This window comes from Psammomys obesus, unplaced genomic scaffold, assembly GCF_907164565.1.
Source record: "Psammomys obesus unplaced genomic scaffold, mPsaObe1.curated_primary_1811, whole genome shotgun sequence".
NCBI lineage: Eukaryota > Metazoa > Chordata > Mammalia > Rodentia > Muridae > Psammomys > Psammomys obesus.
In genome coordinates this window covers 15,323,424-15,349,814 of record NW_026596039.1, presented here as the reverse complement: position 1 = coordinate 15,349,814, position 26,391 = coordinate 15,323,424, and the positions used below count along the sequence as shown (strand labels likewise).

Sequence of the window (26,391 nt, the reverse complement as noted above, 5' to 3'; positions counted from 1 at the left end):
GACAAAATACCCTGACCAAACCAACTCAAGGAAATTACTTATTTTGACTCACAATTCAGAGGTACAACCATCACAGTAAGTGCATGAAAATGAGGACATGATCGCTCCTAGTCATGGTTGAGGTTCTTATTGTAGATATGAGGGAGAGTTCAGCTAGAGGGATCTGAACTGGGCCATGATGGGGGAGAAAGAGAAGGAGAAGAGGAGGCCAAGGTGACTAAGAGTGCTTTAGAACCAGGAGAGCCAGATGGCTGAGATACATAGGGACCAGAAGCTGGGGGAAGGGAAGCTCAGGCCCTGAGCTCCAGAGGTTAGAGTAGTGGGGCTGGCTGAGATGTGTGGGAGGAGCCACAGATGCTGAGTGAGAATCCTCCCAGGTTTCTTTGGACCTAACTGTAAGAAAGGCATGGTGGCAGCCAGAGTGCAAAAACAGATGGTCAGCCTGGATCTACCCAGAAAGCAGAGCAATGAATCCTGCTGTTCAGCTCCTTTTCTTTTTCTTCAGGGTAGGATCCCCAGTTAGGGTGAGTCTTCTCATGTCAATTAACCTGATCTAGAAAATCCCTCACAGACACGCCCAGGTTTGTTTTCATGATGACTCTCAATCCTGTCAATCAAAATTAATTATTACACTAACCTTGTCTGTTTTTTGTTTTTGTTTCTTGTGTGTGGTGTGAGAGAGTGAGCGAGAGAGACAGAGACTGGGTGTTAGCCCAGGATGAACTCACTATGTAGCTGAGGATGACCTTGAGTTCCCTCTCCTTCTGCCTCCTAAGTGCTCAGACTGTAGGTCGGCAGCACCGCTCTGCCTGGCTTATGTGCATGTTGAGCAAGGGCTGCGTTGTACTCCGGTGATTACACGAATACAAACCATAGGACTGTTTCCGGCTGTACTGAACTTGGCACCCAGTCAGGGAGGTTTGGGCACATATACATGGCCAAGGTCGAGCTACGTCGACGAGTTGTTGGTCAGGGAGGGCCCCTGAAGTGTCTCCCCAGCCTAATGGCTATTTTTAAGTTCTTATTTATGAATGCTTTGGCTGAAAGGACTTATAAGAGAAATCAGCCTGAGGCCGAGCACAGAGCTCCCTCCTAGTTTTCATACCTAAAGGCAATATTCAGGCCACTGGGGAGGAGTGTCACGAAGAGTCTTGTTTGGTATGGATCTTTTTGTTGTTGTGTGTGTTTGAAACAGGGTACCCTTCCCTGTGCTGTACTGGCCTTGAGCCATGCCTCTGCTTCCAAGTGGTACGCATTCGCTATCATTGCAAGCCCTTGATGTGGACCTTGACGGTATTCTAAGAAATGACACGTTCATTTCATATAGTACATAGTGGCAAGACTGTTAGGAGTATAAACAACTAATTTCCAATTGGATTTAGATCTGCTCCACAAGAGAAAATTTAAACAAAGTGTTGTAAGCCAGGATAAAGAGCCTGTGGCTAGGAAGGTCTTAGGCCCCAGTGGGGAAGAGACTGCTATTGTGTTGATAAATGGGTCTAATGTGCCTATTAAATTCCCTTCTAAACATTTGTAATTATACACATAATTACTGCTGCTGTCAGCCTGGTTTGTCCTGGAGGGATTTACTTTTTTTCTTCCCTGCAGTGTACTGCAGAGACTCATTAACCAGCTAGTTAAACTCCTGTGAATAACTGTTGCTGTGGCATAGTGACCAATGTTTAGTTTCCAGTGGAAGAAAATGATCAGGAACCTGCAGCGTCCCCTCCCCTCCAAATATAAGCTCAGAGACCATCATAGAGGGAGGAAGGAAAGAATATCAGAGGAAGGGCTGACATGTTGTGTAGCTACTTCCTCCTTATTGAAACCTTTCTTCCTAAAGGGAAGAGAGAGGCTAAGGATACTCAGAAAGCTACACTAAGAAAGCTCAAGGATTACAACACTTAAAGTGGCAGAAACCCTTTGTTCTATATGGTCCAGACATGATCTACAGTGGCTATACTTTCTATTTTGAATGAGCAAGTTTATTAAATATACAGCAAACAGATGTAAAAGAGTAAGTGGAAAGCAGTAGATAACATCCAGCAACTGGAGTAGCCCACCTAAGAAAGAGGTAACTCCATCAGATCCAGGGCTCACAAACATTCAACAGGTACCAACCGGGAAAGTTCCATTAGCCATCATCTGGAGTTCCCACCTGACAGTCCTAGGCAAAGCAGAATGTCTACAGTAAAAGCTTCCAGGTAAAAGAACAAATAGCAACTAGATAACATCCTGAAGTCCAGTGCTTACAAATAACCAGTAGAAGTTTACTGAGGAAACTGAGGCAGGCAGTTTCTGGTTGAACTTTCTCTCCAAGGATGCGCTGCCCATGGCTGAAGTTCAGCTTCCTATCCCCACCTGTCTTAGGATTTTTACTGCTGTGAAGAAACACTAAGGCCATGGCAATTCTGACAAAGAAAAACATTTGATTAGGGCTGGCTTACAGGTTCAGAGGTTTAGTCCATTATCATCATGGTGGGAAGCATGGCAATGTCCAGGCAGACAAGGTGCTGGAGAAGGAGCTAAGAGTTGTACATATGGCTCAGCAGGCAGCAGAGAGACTGTGCCTGACTTGAGCTTCTGAAACATCTCCTCCAAGACCACACCTACTTTCTATATGTTCTCAAAGACACATTTTTTTTTTTCCAATGGTCTTAGGAATTTGCTATTTTCCTTTCTCCTCGTTCCAGCTAGGGGGCTAGTTTTGGAAGAAATAGGGAAGGCCTTCAGGATCCCAGAGTTTGTTTCTAACAAGCTTAAATATCACATGACACGACACGTTGCCAGTATAATGAACATTATATTTATGAATCCCCAAGATGTATCAGGCCCTTCTTAAAGGATATAGATTCAGTAACAGCAGTAACCATTGCCGAGGGAAACTCTCTCACCTAATTGCAAATTGTGCAGGAAGCACTGAGGGTACATCATTTATGAGTCCTCACCCCTGGTGGGCTTTTCAGAGATGAAACAACCTTTGAGTTAACCATATTTCTGTAAGTAACTCCAAGAAACTTATGGCTGACTGAGCTGGACTTGGGTGGAGTTTTCTTTGGTCTCTTGTCAGTACGCTGTTTGGGGTAAATGGATGTTTGTGCAGATTCCCTGAAAAAAAAAAAAGTCACACAACAGTGACTCTTCATTACCCTAGCAAGTGTAATACCTTATATACTGGTACACTAAACATGATCCTCTTTTCTTCAAAAAGAACATGAACCTGAGAAAATTTCCCCTTTCTTACAAACCAAGATTTATTTTACTTTTATTTATGTGCGTCTCTCCGTGTGTGTGTGCTTGTAGTACAGAGGCCCTCAGAAGCCAGAGGATCTAGATCCCCATAGAACTGGAGTTGTGGTTGTGAGCTGTGAACTCAGGAATCCTCTCAGAGAGCAGTAGGTGCTCTTTAGCCCTGAATCATCTTTCTGGTCCATTCTCCCTTCTATTTCTGCATCATCTCCTTTTTTTCCCCCTTCACTGTTCTTCTCACATGTGAAGTTTAATTAGTATTTAAGGTCTCTACAAGGAGTGATAAATTCTAGTATTCAGTGTATTAATCTATTAAAATGTTTATCAGCTGAGGTAGTGGCCTCCTCCTTTAATCCCAGCACTCAGGAGGCAGAGGCATGTGGATCTCTGAGTATGAGCCTAGGCTGATCTGTGTGAGTTCTAGGATGGCCAGGGCTACACAGAGAAGCCCTGTCTCAAACAACAATAAAAAAACAAAAACATGTATAGAATCATGTCCTTCATGTCTTACATATATTAAGCATTATACACTTTAGCTCTTTCTACACTGAATGCCTGTATGTATAAATTACACATTATGTTTTCACATTGTTATATTTAATCTTTAAATTTTTAATTTTTAAATTTTATGTGTATAAGATTTTGCCAGCATGCATATTTGTGTACCATGTGTATGCCTGGTGCCTGTAGTCCGGGACTACTTGTGAGCCCCCTGCAGGTGCTGGAAATCAAACCCAGGTCCTCTGGAAGAGCAGCCAAGTGCTCTCAAGGACTGGGCCATCTCTGCAGCTCGACAGTGTTGTCCCCCACCTTTAATCCCAGCACTGGGAAGGCAGAAGCAGGCGGTTCTCTGAATTCAAGGTCAACTTGGTATACAGATCCAGTTTCAGTACATGCCAGGGATGCATAGGGAATCCCTGTCAAAACAAAAAACCCAACACAACTTTCAAGTGCATTAGGTAACAGCTAACCTGTGAGATCCCTATAGAATCTATATTCTCTTCCCTCAATCATAGACACGTCATCTGAAGCGACACAATCCGGAGAAAAAGAGTATAGGATGCTGTAGAATATGTTTTAAGGAATCCACCTTTAAAAATCACTTCTTGGGGCTGGAGAGATAGCCCAGTGGTTAAGAGCACTGGCTGCCCTTCCAGAGGTCTAGAGTTCAATTTCCAGCAACCAGATGGTGGCTCACAACCATCTATAACGAGATCTGACGCCCTCTTTTGGCACGCAGGTGTATGTGCAGATAGAGCACTCATATACATGAAAATAACTAAATCTGAAAAAAAAAAATCGCTTCTTGAGCAAGCCCGGCATTTTTAGCAGGATGGAAATAGTTAACATGCCTGTGCATTCACTCACAAATCCTTGCTGGGAGCCTTCGGCCAGTCAAGTAGTCTTTCTGGAGGACAGCTCCGGCTAGGCTAATCGTGTGCTCAGAAGCGCCATCCCCGGATCTGCAGCGAGCGGGTCAAGGCGGAGCCGGCTCCAGCCAGCAGGGGGCGCGCTCCCACCCTCCGCGCGGCCACCGGGGTTGCTCCCGAGCTCGCCCCCGCCCGCCGCGTCACGTGACGCCGCCACGGAACCCGAGGAGCGGGGCCTATGCCCAGCTGAAGTCGTTGCCGGCGGCCGCCGCGGGCCGCGACCCCAGAGGCTCAGCGGGAGGCGAGTGGGGGAGGCCCGGGGAAGTCGATGCAGCCCGTGCCCGCCCAGGTCTGCTCCTGGGCCCCTCCCGCCGTTCGCCGCTCGCGCCTCCCTGGGCGTTTGCATGCGCTCTCTCGCGTGGGCAGGCCGCGGTGGCCATGTAGCGGGAACGCCTGAGGCAGCACGGGTGGCCGGGACGAGCGCAGCGCCGACGGCACGCCGCCCCGGCGTCCCCCGCGTCCCCCGCCGCGGCCCGCGGGGCCCTGCTGCGAGCTCCGGCCTCCCGAGGAGGCCCGGCCCCGAGCGCCGCTGAGTCTCGCCGCGTCTCGCGAGAGGCCAAGTTGAAGGAACATGGCGACGTCTAATCTGTTAAAGGTAAGCGCCAGCCTGCAGCCCGGCTTCTGCTCGGCCACCGACGCCCTCGGCTCCCGGGGAACGGCCGGGTGCGGAGTGAGCGGCGAGGCCTGAGGGTTTCGGGGTTCTCCCCCGGAAGGGGAGCCGGGGTGGCTGTCCCCGAGCACCCCGACGCCGGGCCCTGGCCTCGGGGTCCAGAGGCTCCGGTGGTGCCTCCCGCCGGCTGGCTGACTCGGAGCGATGCGTTCAGGGGACCAACCCAGGTTGGGAACGGGAGCAGTGTTGCCGGGCCCTCTCCGACCCTGCCATTGTGACTCTTAAGATCCGTTTCTTCCGAATCGAGTGGCAGAGACATCCTAGGGAAAAAAAAAAGTCCCAACAAAATGCTACCCAGCAGGTTTCAATGGCCAGGACCCTCCCTCCCCCAGTTCCTTAATTTCTGTTCACACTCAGTCTGCAGGAAATGCGAGTCAGACAGCAGTGTCTCCCACTCCACCCCCTTTCTCCCTTTTCTGCATGTTATACCTTCCCTCCAGTTCTCTCATCCTGCACTTCCTATTTCCACCTTTTTTGTTCCTTGAGGAACTGTCTCCTAACCCTAACCCCTTATAGCACATCAGATGGCACCCAGTAAGGTGCTACCATCGTTTTTAGGGTGGAGAGAACAAAAAAATTTTGTAAAATCAAAGAAAGCATTGAAAGCTATTAAATACCAAGAGAGGCCCAGAGGGGCAGATTCTGTATCATCAGCTAAAAAGTTAGGAAAAGACCGAGGAAGATGGGACAAGCTCAAGGTATGTTTTTAGTGAAAATCCTCCCTAGGAGTATTAACTGAAAGGGGGTAGTGATTACCTGAGGGAAAATAAACTCTGTGTTCTCGGGCTGTGTATGTGAATAATAATAATAAAATAGAAAACATTACCACCCCACAGGGCAAAATAAATAAATAAAGGCATTTTAACTTCATGACAGTACATTGGAAAAACCAGTAAGTGACTCAGTAAAGTCAGATGCCAGAAATATGCATTTTCAACAACATTATTTTGTTTTATAAAATAATGACTGTGGGGGAAAGCAGATGTCCTAAATGAATATTATGTAGTATGTGATCTGTCTATCTATCATCTATAAGGTAGATCTTTGTTGCTTTGACTGGCCTTGGTACTATGTTTTCTAGGCTGGTCTGGAACTCAGAGTTTTGCCTGCCTCTGCCTCCAGAGTGCTGGGATTAAAGGTGTACCCCATCAGGCCTGGTTTGGAGTCTGACTTTAGGTAGATAGAACTGTTGTAATATAATGAACACAATAAATGGACTTAAATTCAGGGCTATTAATACCTTGAATAGATATAGGGCTTACTGGGGAGTGGCCAAATAAGCCTACTTTTCCCTCCCTTCTTTCCTTCTTTCCTTCCTTCCTTCCTTCCTTCCTTCCTTCCTTCCTTCCTCTTTCTTTTTATTGGTATAGTGGCTTATTAATAGAGAAATACCTTGGACTTCTGCAAGTAGATTTTAACAAAGAGAAAATTATCATGTCCAGTGGTCTGAAAGGAGAAATGTAGGCCAGACAAGAACACAGTTTGAGTCCTTACCAGATCTGCCAACTGTACCTGAAACATTGAATCCCAGTTTACTGTAACTTGAAGAAAGGTGGTATTTATGTTTTGTTTCATTTGTTTAGGGGTGGGTTTTTGTTTTGTTTTGTACTTTACAGAGTTCAGAGAAAGAGCTAGCACATTTTGAGAAAAATAAGAAACTTTCTTTATGAAATTTCCAAGAATCTGATACAATAAGACATGTTTTTATATTGGAATTTTATTTTATTTAGGATTGTGTTTTTTCATTAGACCAAGTGAGCTGTCATTGGGTCTGGGAAATCTTTTGAGTATAGAAAGATGTGTGTAGTGCATTTTGACATTTAGTTACCAGCTGGTTAGGGGAATTCATCTCTTGATCCCTGTTCACATGGGTACTTTATATCTTTTTTTTTTTTCCTTTCCCAGTCTATCTGTAGAACAGTTCTAGTGATCTGATAGTACCGTTTCATCTTGTATTTTAGATTACTTCTGACACTTAATTCTGCTTTTTCTTGTTCTTTTGCAGTTGTCATCTGGGTTCAGAGTGCTCATTTTCTTCATTTCCAGTTGATTATGCTACTCCAAACAACAATTGTTCAAATGTTTTCACACCTCTCAGTTCTTAGCACATTACCTAGCAATTTAGACATGTATTTCCCTTGGCCAGTCTTGTACGTTTTTGTAGTTTCTTTTTGAGACACAGTTTCTCTTTGTAGCCTTGGCTGTCCTGGACTCACTTTGTAGAACAGGCTGGCCTCAAACTCACAGAGATCTGCCTGCCTCTGCCTCCTCCGTGTTATAACAGCTCTTTTTCAATTTACCTTTCATCTAATCTTGTTTAGCTTTGTTTCCCACTTTCCATTACTTCTCTATAAGAAAGTTGTGTCTCTTGTGTAAACTTAACCAGCACTCTGCTAAGACTTTTGCCCATGTGCTGATTTGTAATTCTTTTTCCTTAATTTACTCACTCAGTTATCTTGAAGCTGTCAGGTGTAAGTGTGGACAATATCCTGATTCCCAAACCAGATTCTTCTTCATAAGGTTCATCTCCTTGTCTGGTATTATTGTTCATATTCTCTGCTTTTTCTCTTTTTTTTGTGTGATTTTTTTTTCTCCTTATTTTACTGTTTTCCATAATCACCTGTATTTTACTGACATCCAAATTATTTCTCTGGATTCAATCTTCAGCCTTGTCTATCTTTGTGTTTTTTGTTTTTTTGGTTCTGATACAGTCTTAACACCTATTTCACTAATTATTTCTTAGTGCGGATCTGAAGTTTAGACGAAAATAAGGTTCTGACTCTATCACATTTTTGCTTAAGTACAGTACATAGTTCCAGTCATTTGAGACCTTCCCAGTTGGATCTTAACAAGAATCTGAAAAAGAACTGAAATATGAGGCACAGCTTTTTCTCAGTGCAACATTTTATTATTTGGGAAGAAGGAAAATGAAAATATAAATGAGTTAGCCAGCTGTGGTGCACGCCTTTAATCCCAGCACTTGGGAGGCAGAGGCAGGTGGATCTCTGTGAGTTAGAGGCCAGTTTGGTCTACAGAGTGAGTCCAAGACAGCCACGTCTACACAGAGAAACCCTATCTCAAAAAACTAAAAAAACAAATGAAAGAGAGAAAAAAGTGAGCAATTCTAAGTGTCTAGAATTAATTCATTATAAAGTTGTTTATTAGATGCCAACATGCAAGATACCCTAAAGAATACAAAGATGTATATGATAAAGCCCTTGCTCTGTGGGAGTTTGTCATACTCAAGGATAAGTGGTATTGATGGTTTTCTGTAAGGCAGAAGGTTCAGGAATGTTCCAGTGTGTTGTATGGTGCCTTACAGATTGAGGAAGTATTTTTGATGGGATGGTTAGAGTTAGGAAGAGAGCATTGGAGCTGAATTTTGAAGAATGGATATTTTGTGCTTGCATGTACAGATGCGTGCACCTGCATATGCTCGAATGTGGAGGCTAGAGATCAGCTTTCGGTGTCAGCCCCCAGGGTTGTCCACCTTGTTTTTTGACATAGTCAGTCTCACTTGTTAGTTAGCGTAGGCTGGCTGCGAGGGAGCCTTCTGGATTACGCCTGTCACTGTATCACTGGCGTTACACATAAACATAGCCACACTCAGCTTTTTTTTTTTTATTTTTATTTTTTTAATATTAACTACAGTTCATACTTAGTTTTTATAAGGCGTACTTACCAACCAAGTCATCACTGTTTTCTGGATATCTTTTTAAAATATCTTACTGAAAATTTATTTTTATTAGATGTATTTATTTTATGCGTATGAGTATGTAGTGTGTAGTGTTCCCAGGGTTGAGACTAGGGCATTGGACCCGTTGGCACTGGAGGTGTAGTTGGTTGTGAAACACCTTGTGGGTGCTGAGAACTGAACCCAGGTCCTCAGCAAGACCAAGAGCTCTTGATGGCCAAACCATCTCCCCAGTCTCTCAGTACTCTTGTGTAGGTGGTAATAAGGGGAAAATTGGGTAGGAATAGAGAAGTAAGTGATGTATTGTGTTGCATCCTTTGTGGATGATGCACTATGGAACTGTTGCATGATAGGAGCTTAGAATCTAAGGAAACAACAGAAGAGGAAGACCAAATCACAGCCAGATGTCAGAAGTCTTCATTGTTAGGAAAGTGGCTTTGAGGAGTCATGGACGATGACCAAGATTTGAAAAATATGAGTGCAGAGATTCTGTGAAACTGTTCAACCTGGCTTTGCTTCTTACACATAAAATTATCATTTCTGTTTTATGTGTATTTACCATCTGAATTGAGGGGTGTTTGTGCTAATTACATGTTCATTAAAACTATGAGTCAGTTTAGCTGTGAAAAATAAATGTAATTGTGTCGTGAGGTATTGACCAGAGAAGATTGCTTGGACATGTATTTAAGCCAATAGGATATCTTTATTAGCTGGCCAGCAACTACCCTGGATATTCGAGATCCCAGTGTAGCCTCAGGCCTTTCTCAGGGTGAGCTTATAAGTAAAAGATCCATGTCCTGGGTTGACATACTTCAGCTAACAAGAACAGTTAGGCAGTAGTGGAACTACAGATGCCAAAAAGCAAGGTTAGTATATTTAGACTTTTCCAAAACTATAGACTTTGATGATTGGGTCTTTATTTTTGTTTTGGCTGGTGGTGATGTCCTGTACTGAGTTTTTAGTCTGATGGTACTTCTGTCATGGAATCAGTTACGTTAAGGTCTGGGACCTACTAAAGTCTAGGGCCCTGTGTACAGTTGATTAGTCATTTAACCTTTTCTCATATTAATTAGACAGTGATGAACTAGGCAGACAAATGGTCTTTATATAAGATAAATTTTTGTGGAGAAGAAACGTGGTAAGCATATGCACCTATATGAAGTATAGAGAGAGATAGCTGTAGCTGATAGTTGTGAGGTTGGTTGTTTTTGTGACAAGGTTTCTCTATGTATTCTTAGCTATCCCGGAACTCTCTGGAGGCCATGGTGGCCTTGAACTGGAAGATACTCCTGCCTCTACCTCCCAAGTGCTGGGTTTAAAGCTATTTACCACTACGCCCAGCTGATAGCTGTTATTTTTTTAAATATTTTATTTATTTATTATGTATACAATTTTCTGTCTGCATGTACACCTGCGCACCAGAAGAGGGCACCAGGTCTCATTACAAATGGTTGTGAGTCACCATGTGGTTTCTGGGAATTGAACTCAGGACCTCTGGAAGAGCAGGGCTCTTAACCTCTGAGCTATCTCTCCAGCCCCATATAGCTGTTACTTTTGAGTAAATGGTTAAGGAATGGTTTTGAGGCAATAGGATTGAGGCAGGACCTTATTAACCATGAAACCAGGTGTATGTTGACCAGAAGAGTTCTAATTCAGAGTCAGGAACGTAGTTGGCTAGGAATACAGATGTGATTCTAAGATATGAGTTTCAGTTAAGATACAGACCTAAATAATTCTTTTTAAACTTCCAGACTTATTAGGAACCTCATTAAAAATTGTCAGTTTTTAAATTGGGTTGGTAGGAATTGCTGTTTTTGAGATGATCATTTGAGGGTGTGAAGCTTCATCCCTACTCCAAACAGATCTAGAGATGTATAAACCCGGTGGAAACAGTGAACTAAGTCATTAACAGGAAAACTGTGATTAATGAACATGGGAATCTTTGAGTATTAACTTAAAACTATTGAATTCAGTGACTTTCCATTAGAGGAAGGGACTTTTAGAGTTCTAGAAGCTGAATATACCAGAATTGGTAAAGAAGTAGGCACATATATCTGTATTGTCTTTCTTTTCTTCCTCTCCTTCACTCTTGTTTTTTTTAAACAGGGTCTCATGTAATCCACATTGGCTTGAGTCCTCTATGTAGTCAAGGACAACCTTGAACTTCTGAATTTCCTGTCTTCTCTTCTTAAATACTGAGAGTACAGAGATTAAATACTACACCATGCTTACCTCGTGCTAGAGATAGACCCTTGGGCTTCATCTCTTTAGCCCCAAGACAAGTTTTCCTTAGGTATTTTTCTAGTTGTGTCACTAAAAGCCATTTGGCTCTTGTCTTATTGTAGTAGGTTGGTAGAGGCCTTAGGTTTTGTAAACAAGGCAGGGCACACATAGATCAAATACATGGCAAATACACCAGCAATATCAAGAATAACTAGGGTTTGTCCAGTCTGTAAATATCTGGGTCTACACTGCTGGATGCTATTTAAAGAGTGTGATGGTAGCAAGTAGAGAGACAGACAAAAGTCCTATAAAGGAGCTTACATTGTAAGAAATGTGAGTACTAAAGAAATTGATAGTATATGGCATGGTGTTATTAAAAATATATTTTTTTATTATCTGCAGGTGTGTGTGTACGTATATGCACTTTAGTACAGGTCCCTTGGGATACCATAAGAGAGCAATTGATTCCTTAGGACCTCTGTAAGAGTTGTAGATACTCTTTATCTGCTGCGCAAACTCACAGCCCCAGAATGGATAACTTTTATCTTTCTCTCCTTCCTCCAACCTTTCTCTTTTTGAGTTGGGGTCTCACTGTGTTGCCCAGGCTGTTTTTTTTTTTTTTTTTTTTAAGGTAAATGCATTCAATTTATTTCAAACCACAGCACTCCAAGCTGATTTTTCAGCAACTATTCTGCTCTACAGAAGCAATCCTTATGAGTGACTTTGTCTTTCTTCATCACCCTCTGCAACTTAACAATCCAGGCTGGTCTTGAACTCCTAAGCTAAAGTGATTCTTTTGCCTCAGCCTCTTAAGTGCTAGGATTATATGTATTCACTACCTCAGCAAGCTGTATATTCTGAAAGCCCTTTTTGTGTAGGGGTGTAACTCGGTGGTTTAGCACATGCCTGGGATGTGTGAAGCCCAGCACCACACCAGACAGTTCCCTGGCAAGTTCACCAATCTCGGGGGGTTAGGGGGGTGAGGTGTCATACATGGGGAGAGGAGAGGGATGGAGGGAGGGAGAGAAAGAGAAAGAGAGCGTGCAGAGATGGACAAAGTAATCAAAATGTCTGGATTATATAAAGAAGAGCCTCTGTGGGAAGGGGAGGCCAGTGGGCTGGAAGATTTAGGGTAGGCCCCGAGTTATCCTGTAGCAGGTGGGGACTGAGGGCTGCTGGGAGACCCTGGAGGCCAGGTGTGCTTTGATATGTTAAATAGGCACCTCAGCCGCTTGTCCCAGGGTTTGAAATATAACAGGTGGGAGCCTACATCTATGCTCTGGTGATTGCTCTGCCTGTTCCTTTGTAGTAGTTTTTCCGTGATGAGGTTTCTGTGCACATGCATCATTAGTACTCAGCCAAGGGCTTCAGAGACTCCTCTGTAGATCTCTCTTCATCCTAATGTCCCGCATCACCGCCTTGCACACCTTGAATCCCAGTGTTGGGAGAGGCAGAGTTAGGCATGAGGCCAGCCGTTTCTCTATAGTGTCTTCAAGGCTGGCCAGGGCCACATAAAAAGACCTGGACTTTCCAAAAAGACTGAACTGACTTCAGAGCTGCTGCTCCTTCTTCATCATCTTTTTCTTAACTGCTGAGCCATCTTTCCCACCCCCCCCTTTTTCCATCACCTTTTTTGTTGAAAAAATTTAGACTTATTTTTAATGTGTGTGAATATCTAGCCTTCATGTATGTATGTGTATCATGTTCATGCTTGGTACCTGTAGAAGTCTGAAGCGGTATGGAACCCTTGGAACTAGAGTTAGGGGTGGTTGTGAGCCACCATGTGGGTGCTGGGCACTGAATCCAGGTCCTCTTTAAGAGCAACAGGTGCTCTTAACCACTTAGCCAATTTTCTAGCTCCCCTTTTTAAACGTTAAGTCTTTTTCATTCCAGTTCATGCTAATGCTGTGCTTCTTAGACAAGCCTTGAAGGCTGGCTTTACTTCTTTTTGCATATCTCAGATGCTTAGTGTCAAGAATTCTGCTATTGTTACCATGGAAATAACTGGGCTCTACCTCTGTCTCCTATCTCCAATGGCTCAGTTCAAGTCATTATACTTCCCCATCTTGCCTTCAGATCCTATACACCCAGCTTTGATCGCTGTCCTTTTTTTTTTCCTTGCCTACGTGTATGTCTGTGAGGATGTCAGATCTTCTCGACCTGGAGTTGCAGGCAGTTGTGAACTTCTATGTAGGTGTTGGGAATTGAACTCAGGACCTCTGGAACAGCAGTCAGTGCTCTTAACTGCTGAGCTATCTCTCCAGCCCCTGTCCTTGATATTCTTAGCATAGTAATCAGGGACCTTTTAAAATCAGTTCAAGGCACTTCCTGTTCAGATTTTCTAATCTCACTTAAAATACAAGTCAGTCTTTCTAATGATCTTCATAAGGTAAGTTACCTCTCCACTTTTGTGCAGGCTCTGGAATAATAAACCTTTCTCTGTGTCCTTGACCTGGCTACCTCCACCTCCCTCCATGGGCTACCCTTGGCATATTAGACTTTTCAGAAGAGTGCCCCATAAGGAGAAACATTGTAAAGGGTGAAGAATAGAGAGAGAGGCAAAGGTTGAGGTCCTCTTAGAGGGAAACAGCTAGTGTGTGAAGTTACACTAGACAAATTATGAGTCTGGCCTACTTGATGTTCTAAGCAATAACAAAGCAGAACAGACTTGGTGGCAAGTTAAAGAAGAGAGGGGCTTCAGTAAGGTAGTGGAAACATCAGTAACTCAGTTCATAATTAGGAGATTCCTTTGCTCATCAATTAAGGTATTTCCTTTTGTAGATTGGAGGTTTGATATAGCTTAGTTAGGATTTAATGATAAGCTCTACAATTTAATTGAGCAGGTCAAAGAACTTAAACACTGTTTTTAGACTCTTAAAAGTTTAATAGGAATTATTAGATTCTTCCTTGAGAGAATTAGGAGAAAATGTTTCTATAGTTAGTATTTTATGTTTTAAGAGGTAAAAGTACAGAAATGTTTCTGTTATCTTGCCATATCAGACTTCAGAGCCTAACTAGTATTTAATTTATTTGAAGTAACTTTGTAGCATTTGAATTTTGATTGTAAGACTTACATTGTTTACTTGTATGCCTGCGGAGATTGACTTGGTTGAAATGAGAAAGTGTTAGAGATTACGAGTCTATTTTGCCAGAGCCAGGAAATGGTAGGCCTCCTTCTGCACACAGCTTGTTTATTTGTGCTCTTTTCAAGAAGGGAGGGCAGGTAGAGCAGTGAGTGTGGCGCCACACACCTTCAGTCTCCAGCACGCTGCAGAGAGGGCGAAACAGGGGATCTTTTGAGTTGAGAGCCAGCTAAAACTACACAGTGAAGGCAAAGGCAGGTGGATCTCTTGAGTTTTGAGGCTAGCCTGGTGTTCATGGTGAGTTTTAGGCTATTTGAGATACACAGTTAACTTGTTTCAAAAAGGGGGATAGTGGTTGGGGAGATCACTCAGCAGTTAAGAGCACTGGCTACCCTTGCAGAGGATCTGGATTCAGTTCCCAGCACCCACATGGTTTCTAACAACTGTCTGTGACTCCAGCTCAAAGAGAACCAGTGCTTTCTTCTGGCCTCTGCAGGCATCTGCACACATGGGTATACACACATATAGATGCACACATAAATATTCTTCTTTTTAAAATTTTACTTCTTTTTTATGTCCACTGGTGCTTTGCCTGCAAGTATGTCTGTGTGAGGGTGTACAATGCCCTGGAGCTGGAGTTACAGTTTTGAGGTGCCATGTGGGTGTTAGGAATTGAACCTAGGTGCTCTGGAAGAGCAGCCATGCTCTTAACCACAGAGCCATCTCTCCAGCCTCAATAAAATACTTTTTTATTTTTTATTTTTTTTAAGAAAGAGAAATGAGGCTGGGTATGGTGGTGACTTTAATTGCAGCACTTGGGAGGGAGAGGCAGGGGGATCTCTGAGTTCGAGGCCAGCCTGGTCTACAAAGTGAGACCAAGACAGCCAGGGCTATTACATGGAGAAACCCTGTCTCGAAAACCGAAAACAAAACCAAAACAAACAACAACAAAAGGAGAAATGAAGTTACAGGAGAATAATAGCAGTAGAAAAGTAAGAGGGGCTGGAGAGATGGCTCAGTGGTTAAGAGCACTGGCTTCTCTTCCAGGGGTCATGAGTTCAACTTCCAACAACTACATGGTGGCTCACAACTATCTATAATGTGATCTGGTGCCCTCTTCTGGCATGCAGGTGTACATGCAGATGGAGCACTCATATACATAAATCTTTAGAAAGGAAGAAAAAAGAAAGAAATGTAATAGAAAAAGGGCTGGAGAGATGGCTCAGGTTAAGAGCACTGGCTGCTCTTCCTAGAGGTCCTGAGTTCAATACCCAGAAATCACATGGTGGCTCACAGCCATCTATAATGAGACCTGGTGCCCTCTTCTGGCATGCAGGTGTACATGTAGCAGAACACTGTATACATTAAAAAAAAAAAAAAAAAAAAAAAAGGGTAATAGAAAGCCAGGCATAAGGTTAGCACATAATGTATACTTTGGGATCACAAACCTGGCTAAACTCATTAGGTAGCTCCACAAAGAAAACAAAATTAACCTCATAATTTACTTAAGTTCTTCTTTTTAGACAGGGTCTAACTGTAGCCTTGGTTGCCCTAGAACTTGCTTAGATTGAAAGGTATGTGTCACCATGCCTGACTCACTTAAATTCTGTAGTTGGTGAAGGGAGAAGGCTCAGCTAATCCTGGCACTGAGTTTGGTGTTTATCTCTCAGGTGTTTTTATAATATTGCTGAGTGATAGCAGCAGGCATTTGGCGCAAGACAGAATAATTTAGGATAACCTGTGTAAGTGAATATAAGAAACATCACTTCCTTTTAGTGTTGTATGATGATTGCTAGTAGTTTGTAACTTTTGGGTCATAGACCCTTTAACATTTTAACATGAATTGGTCATTAATTTGATAAGCATGCTAATTTTGAATTCTAGTGGGTCCAGTAGGTCTGTGGTAGGTTTAGGAATCTGTAGCTGAAGTAACTGCCCATGAAGATTTTTGATTGTAGGCTGTCAGAAGATGCGATGAGAAATAGTTTCCGAAGTGGAATTCAGGGAGTTTGCAGATTTCATGCAGTGTATGAACCTCTGGTTAAGAACTGTGATGAGTGGTGATAGCACACGCCTGTAATCCCACCACTTACCCCCAGGCAGAGGCAGGCGGATCTCTGTGAGTTTCAAAGCCAGATTGATTGGTTTATAGAGAGTTCCAGGACAGCCAGGGCTGCTTAAAAATAAAAAGCAACAAATAGAACAAAAAAATCTTGCAAAAAATTATTAAGCTAAGCAGTATTCTCAAAAATATTTTTGTGTGTTCTGGCAAGATGGACCAGCTACTAAAGTGCTTGCTGCCAAGCCTGCTAACTTGAATTCAGTCCTCTGTAACTGACATGCTGGAAGAAGAGAACCTACTCTGAAAACCTGTCCTGTGACTTCCAGATGCACGCATGGCACTCATACACCCACATAGGCAGACACACAAATAAGTATACTCCTAAAATTTAAAGTATCTTAAAAATCATGAGTTTTAGGAAATATTTAGTGCTACTGTATTAGAAAAACAATGGGGAAAAGTCAAAAAAGAAAAAAAAAATATGAATTTTATTGAAATTTATTGGCCAGAACAAGTCCTGTGTATACGTTTAGCCTGAATAGGAGCTCAGCTGCCTGGTGCATATGAAGTTGGTCCCTTTTTTGTCTGCTGCTGTGACTAATTGATGTTTTTGTTTTTCTCCTATTAAGACATAGGACAAAATGCTTAAGATGAATTAGTGTTTTGATGTACTTGTTCGGTTTGAAAATGCTCATTTAAATCTTTATATCTGATATTTTCCATGTGTCTTGTGCTGCTCTCAAGTTTCATGTCAAGATTTTATTAGCATTATAAAGTGAAATTAGTGTTTTCCTCCAACATTTTCATGTAGAGTTCTAATGCACAGGTGACTGTCTGGATTCAAAGCTTTGTATCTGCTGATTTAACCAACAGTGAATCAAAAATACTTAAAACATTTACAGACTTTTAAACATACACAGATTTTTTCCTTGTCACTTGATAATTTTGTCTTGAACAAAATTATTTAACATAATATATATTAAGAATTAGAAGTAAGCCTGGCTGTGGTGGTGCACATCTTTAATCCCAGCGCTTGGGTGACAAAGGCAGGCCGATCTCTGTCTACGGTTGTGTTCCAGGACAGCCAAGGCTGCACAGAGAAACTCTGTCTTGAAAGAACGAACAAACTAGAAGTAATCTAAAGATGGCTTAAAAATGATGGAATAGGTGGATCACAAAGCACTGTGTCATTTTACCTAAGAGACTTGACCATTCCTAGATTTCAGTATCCATGAAGGCCCCTGGAGCCCATTCGTTGTGTGTGTGTGTGTGTGCGCGCGCGCGCGTGCCAGACAAAGTAGGGTGTTGACTGTCCTGATCTATTACTTTTCACCTTACACTTTTGAGGCTCAGGGTATCTCATTGAACCTAGAGCTTGGCTAGTGGCCTGCAAACCCCAGTGATCTTCCTTTCTCTACCCTACAATACTGGGATTATTGGCAGGTTTATGGCCATGCCTATCTTTTTATGTTGGTGCTGGATTTCGAGCTCAGGTCTTCATTCTTTTGCCTCAAGCACTGACTGCTGTACTTTTGTGGTTTTGTTTGTTTGTTTTTGTTTTTGTTGTTTTGTTTTGGGTTTTCTTGAGCAGGGTCTCTGTAGCCATAGCTTGTTCGAGAATTTACTATGTAGACAGGCTGGCCTTGAACTAACAGACATTCATTCACCTGTCTTGGCCTCCCAAGTGCTAGGATTAGAGGTGGGTGCCACCATACCCAGCCCTCCCCCCATGAATATTGTACGTGAATGAATGTGTACCTTGTGCATGGCTGGTGTCCCTGGAAGCCTGAACAGGGTGTCAGATCCCCTAGAACTGGAGTTACAGATAGTTATGAGCCACAGTGGGTGCTGGGAACTAAACCCAGGTCTCTGCAGCAGCAGCAAAGTGCTTTTAAATTGCTGAGCCATCTCTTCAGCCTAACAGCTGTAAAGTGTGAAGAGTATAGTACATCTACAAGATTATAGGCTTCAGTCTCTCTGTGAGATACCTGCTCATTTCCAATACCAGAAAGACTCAGGATTTACAGTAAGCTGGTATACTTACTGTTATTTGTTATTTACTGGCAACATTCAGTTCAAGATCAGCTAAAGGGAGAGAAGCATAGCACAGAGTCTAGGCGGTTCCAAGCTCAGCTTCTGTTGTCCTCCCTCTAGGCTGCACATGATGTCAGTGTATGATAATATACAGGACTTATGCCTCAGGAAGCTAATCTAACTTTTTCCCGGCTAGTTTGTATGGAATTTCTTCACAAAAGACGTAAATGATTGCTTTATGTCCATTGGTTCCTTTGAATCTTTAGATTGACACAAAAGCTCCCCTCTCTAAATTACATTGTTAATCTTTCTAAATTAGCCAGCCCACTTTTAAGACCATGTAGATTCGGCCAGTTCCCTATCAAAACCACATTGGTTAGCTTGTCCCTTAAACAGGACCTAAGGTTCTCAGGCTTATACTAGATACACATTCCAATTGTCCAGGGATTATCTATCAGAAGCCAAGAGGAAAGTCCACACCCTTTAGAGCAAATTCTTCACTGTGCAGTTCTGTACACTCAGTCTCAGTCTTAGTATTGCTGTCTCTTCCTTCTCCTAGGATTGAGCCCAGGGCCTTGTGCACAGTGGGCACTCTACTCTTAGGCTGTGATTCCAACCTACAATTCCAGCCCTGATTTGTGTTAATAGTTATTGTTCTCTGAGTCCCGCTATCAGATTAAGCCTGTAAGAACTCTGTTTTGGAAAACTGTTTTAAATTTGATCTCCTTATTTTTCTGGGCATCTCTTAAAAGATATAATATATTTTTAAATAAAAGTATATGAGGTGTTTTATTTAATTGTTTTAAAATTAAACTGTCTTTTATCTGTTTTTTATTTTTTAGAATAAAGGTTCTCTCCAGTTTGAAGACAAGTGGGATTTCATGCGTCCAATTGTTTTGAAGCTTTTACGCCAGGAATCTGTAACAAAACAGCAGTGGTTTGATCTGTTTTCGTAAGTAATCTAGTAATTCTGTTTGTTAACCGAGTAGGTTTTGTTGTGTTTCCATACTGGATGGACAGTATCAGTTTATGTGATCTTTTTACGTGGGTTTTGTTAGTGGTTCTGTTGGGGATTACTGAGATACGTTCTAGGGTCCCTGACCTGCTAGGTGAAGTCATAAGCCTGGACATACAGGGAAAAGGCACACTGGTTGAAGTAAGGACTTGTTTGTTTGTTTGTTTGTTTGAGACAGGGTTTCTTTGTATAGCCTTGGCAGTCCTGGAACTCTCTTTATAGACCAGCTGGTCTTGAACTCAGAGATACGCCTGCCTCTGCCTCCAGAGTATTGGGATTAAAGATACGTGCCACCATGCCTGATGATTTAAGGAGGAGATTAAGCACAAATTTCCAAAAGTCCTTTTCCAGAGGATTCACCTGGGACATTACATTTTTTTCTTAGATTTGTTTGTCTCATTTTATGAGACTGAATATCTTACATGCATGTATGTTCATATACTGTATGTGTAGTTGATACTGGTGTAGGACAGTAGGGTATTAGAGCCCCTAGAAATGGAGTTTGAGCCATGATATGGCTGCTAGGAACTGACCTTGCGACCTCTGCAAAAACAAGTGCTCTTAACTGCCTGGACATCTCTCTAGCTCTGGGACATTTAATTTCCTCAGCAGCAAGACTGATAACATGTGATATGTTATGAAGAGTTAATGGAAGTGACCATTCAGTCACTCAAATTCTGGACTCTTAGGAAGAGTAAGTATAAATTCAGTATAATCATGATGTTTCTATCAACCAGTGTTACTATTTCAGGGAAGTTTATTTATTTGTGAGAAACGGTCAGTTCTTAGAGACCAGTCTTTGTTATCAGCCCTTGGTCAAATGTCTTTACAGAACATTTAGTAGTAGACCTCATGAGGCAGTGTAGCAAGTTAAAACTACCCCTTTAACCACGAAGTTTACCTTAGAAAGCCAAACGGTTTTCTTCTTCAGTTTCGAAGTGAGCTGTCTTTTAGATTTATTTAATTTAATATGTATGAGTACGTGAGTCTGCATGTATGCAAGTACACTGTGTGCCTGTAGAAGCCAGAAGAATATGCCAGATCCTCTTGAATAGTTGTAAGCTTCCATGTGGCTGATGGGAGCTGCAACGCAGGCCTCTGGGAGAGTAATGAACAAGTATTCCTAGTCACTGGGCCATTTCTCTAGTCCTACCCTGCATCTTTTTTAAAAACTAACTTTTGGTCTAGTGACATATCTCAGTGGTAGAATAACATGAACAAGGCCCTAGTTTAACCCCAGTGCTGGGGTGGGAAAATAGGAACAGGAACATAGCCAAGGTCAGGCACAGAGTGTAAGTGAATTGAAGCAAACTTGAAAGGCTTCCAGGGCTGAGGTAGTGTCTATGGTCAAGGCATGTACACAGGTCTCTTTGCAAGAGGACACATTTTACCATTAGAAACAAAGTTTTAAATTGCTAGACTATAGCAAGCCAAGCCTACACTAGTTCGGAGTACAGATGAATGACTCTGCCAGTGTGGTGAAGCTGTCCACCTTGGACTTCTCAGTCCAGCCAGCTAATTGAGCTCAGGCTGTGGCCTCAGGTGGCTGTTCCTGTGTGAGTCCCAGTGTTGCTTACCTGTCACACCACTGAGGGGAGCAAAATTTGCAAGTGTTCTGTGTAGCAAGTACAGAAAGAAGTGGGGGTTATCCCAGCTGTCTTGTAGGCAATGCCAGCAGGTGTGTGCTTGCTGTCTGAATGGAAGCACCGGTGGTAGTTTAGAAAATCAACCATTTTCAATGAAGAAGGAAAAGCTTTCAGCAGTAGTTCTGAGAAGTACAGCTTAATGATCTTTCCTTTCTCTTGAACTTTTGTCTTCCCAGGTGCTGCATTTCAATTTTTCATTCAGTCAAAGCTGTGAGAAGAACAAAAGCATCTTTTAAATAGAAAGATAGCTTTATAACTTAACTAGAAAGATGTGGAGTATTTATGAGTTGGTCAGGATGAAATCCCCAAATTTCACAACTTCTTAGAATAGTTTATGTTGAAATAAGAAAAGACACTAACTTACATTATAGAAACAATAAATATTAGTGCATATTCAAAACCTATGAGATCAATTACCAAGTAGTAGAGCAGGGGGAAAAATGACAACCAAAATATAGTCAGGTACTATGGAGAGGACTCAATAGATACAATGCTTGCTATGTAAGCATGATGACCCAAGTTTGGTCCCAAAAATGGTGTGTGCATGTGTGCGTGCATGTGGCATGCATGTGGCATGCATGCTCTGTATGCAGAGGCCAAAGATTGATATTGGATGCCTTGTCTTCCTCTGTTGCTTTAGTATAAAAGGTTATATAAAAGAAGGTAGAAGGGAGTAAACAAAGTCTTTTTACTTAGTAAACTGGAGCTCATTAATTCAGCTTAATTGGCTGACTGCAAGCTTTCTGGGTCTTCCTCTCTCTGCCTCCCATTTCTGGAACTGCAGGCCTGTACCACATTCCTGGCTAATAAAATATTAATTAACTTTGGGGATAGAGATAAAGAGACAGACATGCTTTTGTAATGTTTGTTTGTTTTTTTGGTTTGGGTTTGGTTTGGTTTTGTTTTTTCAAGAAGGTTTTTCTGTGTAGCCTTGGGTGTTTTGGAATTTCCTTTGTAGGCCAGGCTGGCCTTGAACTTAGAGATCCACCTGCCTCTGCCTCCTGAGTGCTGGGATTAAAGGGGTGTACCACTACCTCCTGACTTGTAATGAATTTTTATACATCAAATAGAGAATTAAGAAGGAAAACAGCTGGGAGGTTTTCGTGCATGCCTTTATATCTGAGTTTGAGGTCACCCTGGTCTACAGAGCAAGTTCTATAATAGCAAGGGCGACACACAGAAACACTGTCTAAACAAACAACAACAAAGCAAACAAACAAAAAAGTAAAAGCAGTAACAATGGAAGTATAGAAACAGTCACCTGTTTGAGATCTCTTACAAAGAATGGTTGGTTCTTATGAATGGATTTAGCCACATTACTTTACCATGGTTTGAAACTGTTGTAATAAGAACTTAGGATGAATGCTTGCTGGGCTCCTGTTTTATTACTGACATTTATCCACCTGCTTTATTTTCACAGGGATGTACATGCAGTCTGTCTCTGGGATGATAAAGGCTCATCAAAAATCCATCAAGCTTTAAAAGAAGATATTCTTGAGTTTATTAAGCAAGCACAAGCAGTAAGTTATGCATATTTCCAATTTTATTTTACATTTTTTTCTTGTTAATGCTGAGCATCAAAGCCTTAGCTGCTTGGCTAATAAGCTTGGCCTTGATCAGTAAGCCACTGCCTCATCCTTATTATTTGTTTGTTTGTTTGTTTTGGTTGGTTGTTTTTGGAACAGGGTCTCACTGTAGTTCTGGCTGTCCTGGAATTCAATATATAGCCCAGGCTGGCCTCAAACTCAAATATCTGCCTGCCTCTGTCTCCTTAGTGCTAGGATTAAAGGCGTGTGCCACCATACCTAGCCCCTTGGATTGCTTTTAAAAACTGTATTTGGTGCTAGAGAGATGGGTCAGTGCTTAAGAACATACACTCCTTTTGCAGAGGACTGGAGTTCAGTGCCCAGCACCCATATCAAACACTCACAAACTGCCTGTAACTTTACCTCCAGGGAATCCAATGTTTCTCTCTTATATGGACACTCACGCACATCAGACACATGCAACTACACATAATTAAAAATAAAATAAATATCAAAAATGCATATCTGGCTGTGGAGATGGTCTAGTCAGTAAAGTATTTGGCTTACAAGCACAAGGATATGAGTTTGGTTCTCAGAACTCCAGCTTAGAAAGAGCCAAGTGTGAACCAGTGAGATGGCTCAGTGGATTAAGGTACTTAGCATCAAGCCTGAAAACCTGAGTTCAATATCTGGGGCCCATGTGGACTTACAAGGTAAAAGTTGTTCTCTGACCTCTACATGTATGCTGTGGTATGTACCCATTCCCCCTCCCCACACAAAAATGAATGAATGAATGAATGAATAAGCTGATCATGGTGGCATTTATATGTAATCTCAGCATTGGGTGGGTGGCAACAAGAAGATTCCTGAGATTCTCTAGCCAGCCAGCTTACTTGGGAAGTTTTAGGTCAGTGAAAGAATTGGTTGTTTCCATCTGTTTTTGTTTTTTTGAGACAGAGTCTCTCTACATAGCACTGGTTGGTATACACTATATCAATCAGGCTGACCTTGAACTCGCAGAGATCCTCCTGCCTGTGCTGCCATTAAAGGTGTATGCTACCGTGCCCAGTGAGAGCTAGTCTTAAAAAAAATGAAAATTAGAGTAGATAGCACCCGAGGGACAAAACCATAGCTGTCTTCTGGCCTGCACATGTATTTTCATGCATATCCATGCATACCTACTTATACATGAACTTGCATAAGCTTAAACCTGTATATGTTATGATCCTGAAGGTAGAAGTTTCTAAAGTAGTTTCAGAATTCACAATAAGTTTTAAACTACTTTGATTTATTCATTTGTTATTGTATATGTGTGTGTGTGTGTGTGTGTGTGTGTGCGGGGTGAGCCATAGTGTCCCTGTGGAGATGAGGACGACTTTGAAGTGGTTCTCTCTTCCTTGTATGGGTTGCAGGGTGGAACTCGGATAGTGTGCCTTCGCAGTAACTTTTGACATCTCTTATATTTTTGAATGAAGTGATTGTCATTAGCTTTCCTACAGTTCTGTCAACAGAACATTATTATTCTCAATTACAAGACTGTAAGAGGGCTGGACGTGGAGTTCAATTGGTCCACTACTTGACTAGCGTGTAAAAGGGCCTGAGTTCAAGTTTCAGCACCACGTAGACTACGCATGGTGGCAGCTGTCTGTGGTCGCAGTACTGGGAACTTGAGGCGAGCACACACCCAGGTGCTGTGAGCTCAAGAGTTGGAGGGCTCTTAGCAGAGTAGGTGCTTCCCAAAGGCAGACTGTGGAGTATTGCAGTGCTAGAGAACCTTCATGGGCAGGTTTTCTTTCCTCATGACCGAGAGCTTCTCAGGTGGGAGTTAATTCCCCTCAAGTTCAGATACTTCTCTGACTGTGAAATCCTGGAGTTGTGCTTTGAGTTGTTGCTACTGGGCTAAAGTCAGCACTCAGGTTTTGTTATTCTGCTTAAGTTTTTAGTATTGCTAAAATGAAAACAAATCTTACACTTTATTAACTTTACAAGTATTTGGTTAACTGATTAATTATGCCAGTATTAGTTTGGTTAAGTTCTTAATTAACATCATCTTTTTTGGGGAAAAAAAGGAATGCAAAAAGATAAGGGGTTGTTTCTAAGTAACTGTGACATCACTAACAAGTGCATCCCTTAACATTTTGAGAAGCAACTGAAGAGCATATTACTTTTCTTCATGTAAAGTGGAATCTGAAAACTAGAATGCTAGAACTTCTTATTCCCCAGCGCTCTCTCTCTCTCTCTCTTTCTCTCCCCCCGCCCCCCAGCTCTGTGTGTATATGTGTCTGTCTGTTTTTTTTTTTTTTTTTTTTTTTTTTTTGTGACATGGTTTCACTGTGTATCCTTGGCTGTCCTGGAACTCACTCTGTAGACCAGGCTGGCCTCAAACTTGAACTAACAGAGACCCAGCTGCTTCTGCCTCCAAATGCTGGGATTAAAGGTGTGCTTTGCCATCACCTGGCAATGGTGGAACTTTTAAATGATAGTTTCATAAGAAATTACCTTAATGAAAACTAGTTGCCGGGAGTTGAGGGTGGTGGGGGTGGTGCATACCTTTAACACCAGCACTCGGGAGGCAGAGCCAGGGGCATCTCTGTAGACTCCAGCCTGGTCTACAAAGCGAGTTCCCGGACAGCTAGAGCTATTCAGAGAAACCCTGTTTTAAAGCCTTATTTAGAAAATTAAATGTTTTTAAAAAAATTAATGTTTAAGTACCACAATAAATTTGTGCCCTAGAAAACATTAGTTTATTTGCTGATGATTTTGGATAAAAACAAGTAAAGTTTATTTCAAATTAACAGAGTTTACACTTTAATTTCTGGAAATAGGCTCTAAGAATCAGATATTGGGTCTGGAGAGATGGCTCAGGTTAAGAGCACTGGCTACTCTTCCAAAGTTCCTGAGTTCAATTCCCAGCAGCCACATGGTGGCTCACAACCATCTGTCTATAATGAGATCTAGTGCCCTCTTCTGGCATGTAGGCAGAGCACTGTATACATAATAAGTAAATAAATAAATCTTAAAAAGAATCAGATATTAACATGCTTTACATATAGGTCTCAAAAAGCAAAGAGGAAGCCAAAAAAAGATAGATAGGGCTTGAGAAATTTATTAGGAAAAGGATTTTTCTTTAAACTTCTTTTTTACAGTTTATCTAATTGTCTGCTTGTGCACATGCATAATGTGCCATGGTGTGCTCTGGCAGTTAGAGGACACCTCTGGGAGTCAGTTCTCTTTTTCTGCCATGTTTGCTTCAGGTTGCCGGGTTTACAGCAAGTGCCTTTACCCAGTGAGCCATTTTGCTAGCCTGATTTTATTTTAAGGAGTGCCTAGCCATTTAATTTTACTTACGTATTTTTCCATTCATAGTCTCACACACACTTAGGCAAGCACTCTGCCTCTGAGCTATCCCACTAACCTAACATAACTAGCTTACTTGTTAACAGTTGTGTAGTGAGGATTGTGCACTGGCTTCAACTAGTTTCACCCAAGGTTTTAATGAATTATTAGTTGGTCATGTGTCCCTCTCCTCCTGCCTGGGGTCTGCCTCCCAGCAGCCAGCGGAGTTAGGAGGGAGAAAAACCTGCCTGGAATGGCCAGTGAGAACAATGGCCAGTGAGAACCATGCAAGGATCACACACCCTGGAAACAGCTGATGGCTAATTCAACTTTCAGAGAACAAAGTATATATGCCCCTAAGGGAGTGGGTGAGGGGCTCCAGGAATAGGTAAACACAATTGGTTGAAACTGGGCACTTCAAGG

General features: G+C 42.2%; 1 protein-coding gene across 1 annotated transcript in view; it reads left to right on the top strand.

Annotated features, from left to right (window-relative positions):
• The first annotated feature begins 4,828 nt into the window (after positions 1–4,828).
• Cul5 (cullin 5) overlaps positions 4,829–26,391 on the top strand; it is a 54,664-nt gene continuing 33,101 nt past the window's right edge. Inside the window, exons 1-3 of the mRNA XM_055621822.1 lie at positions 4,829–5,274; positions 19,288–19,397; positions 22,527–22,626. Of these exons, the coding sequence (XP_055477797.1) occupies positions 5,251–5,274; positions 19,288–19,397; positions 22,527–22,626 (234 nt within the window). The 5' untranslated portion in view covers positions 4,829–5,250. The remainder of the gene's footprint in view (positions 5,275–19,287; positions 19,398–22,526; positions 22,627–26,391) is intronic.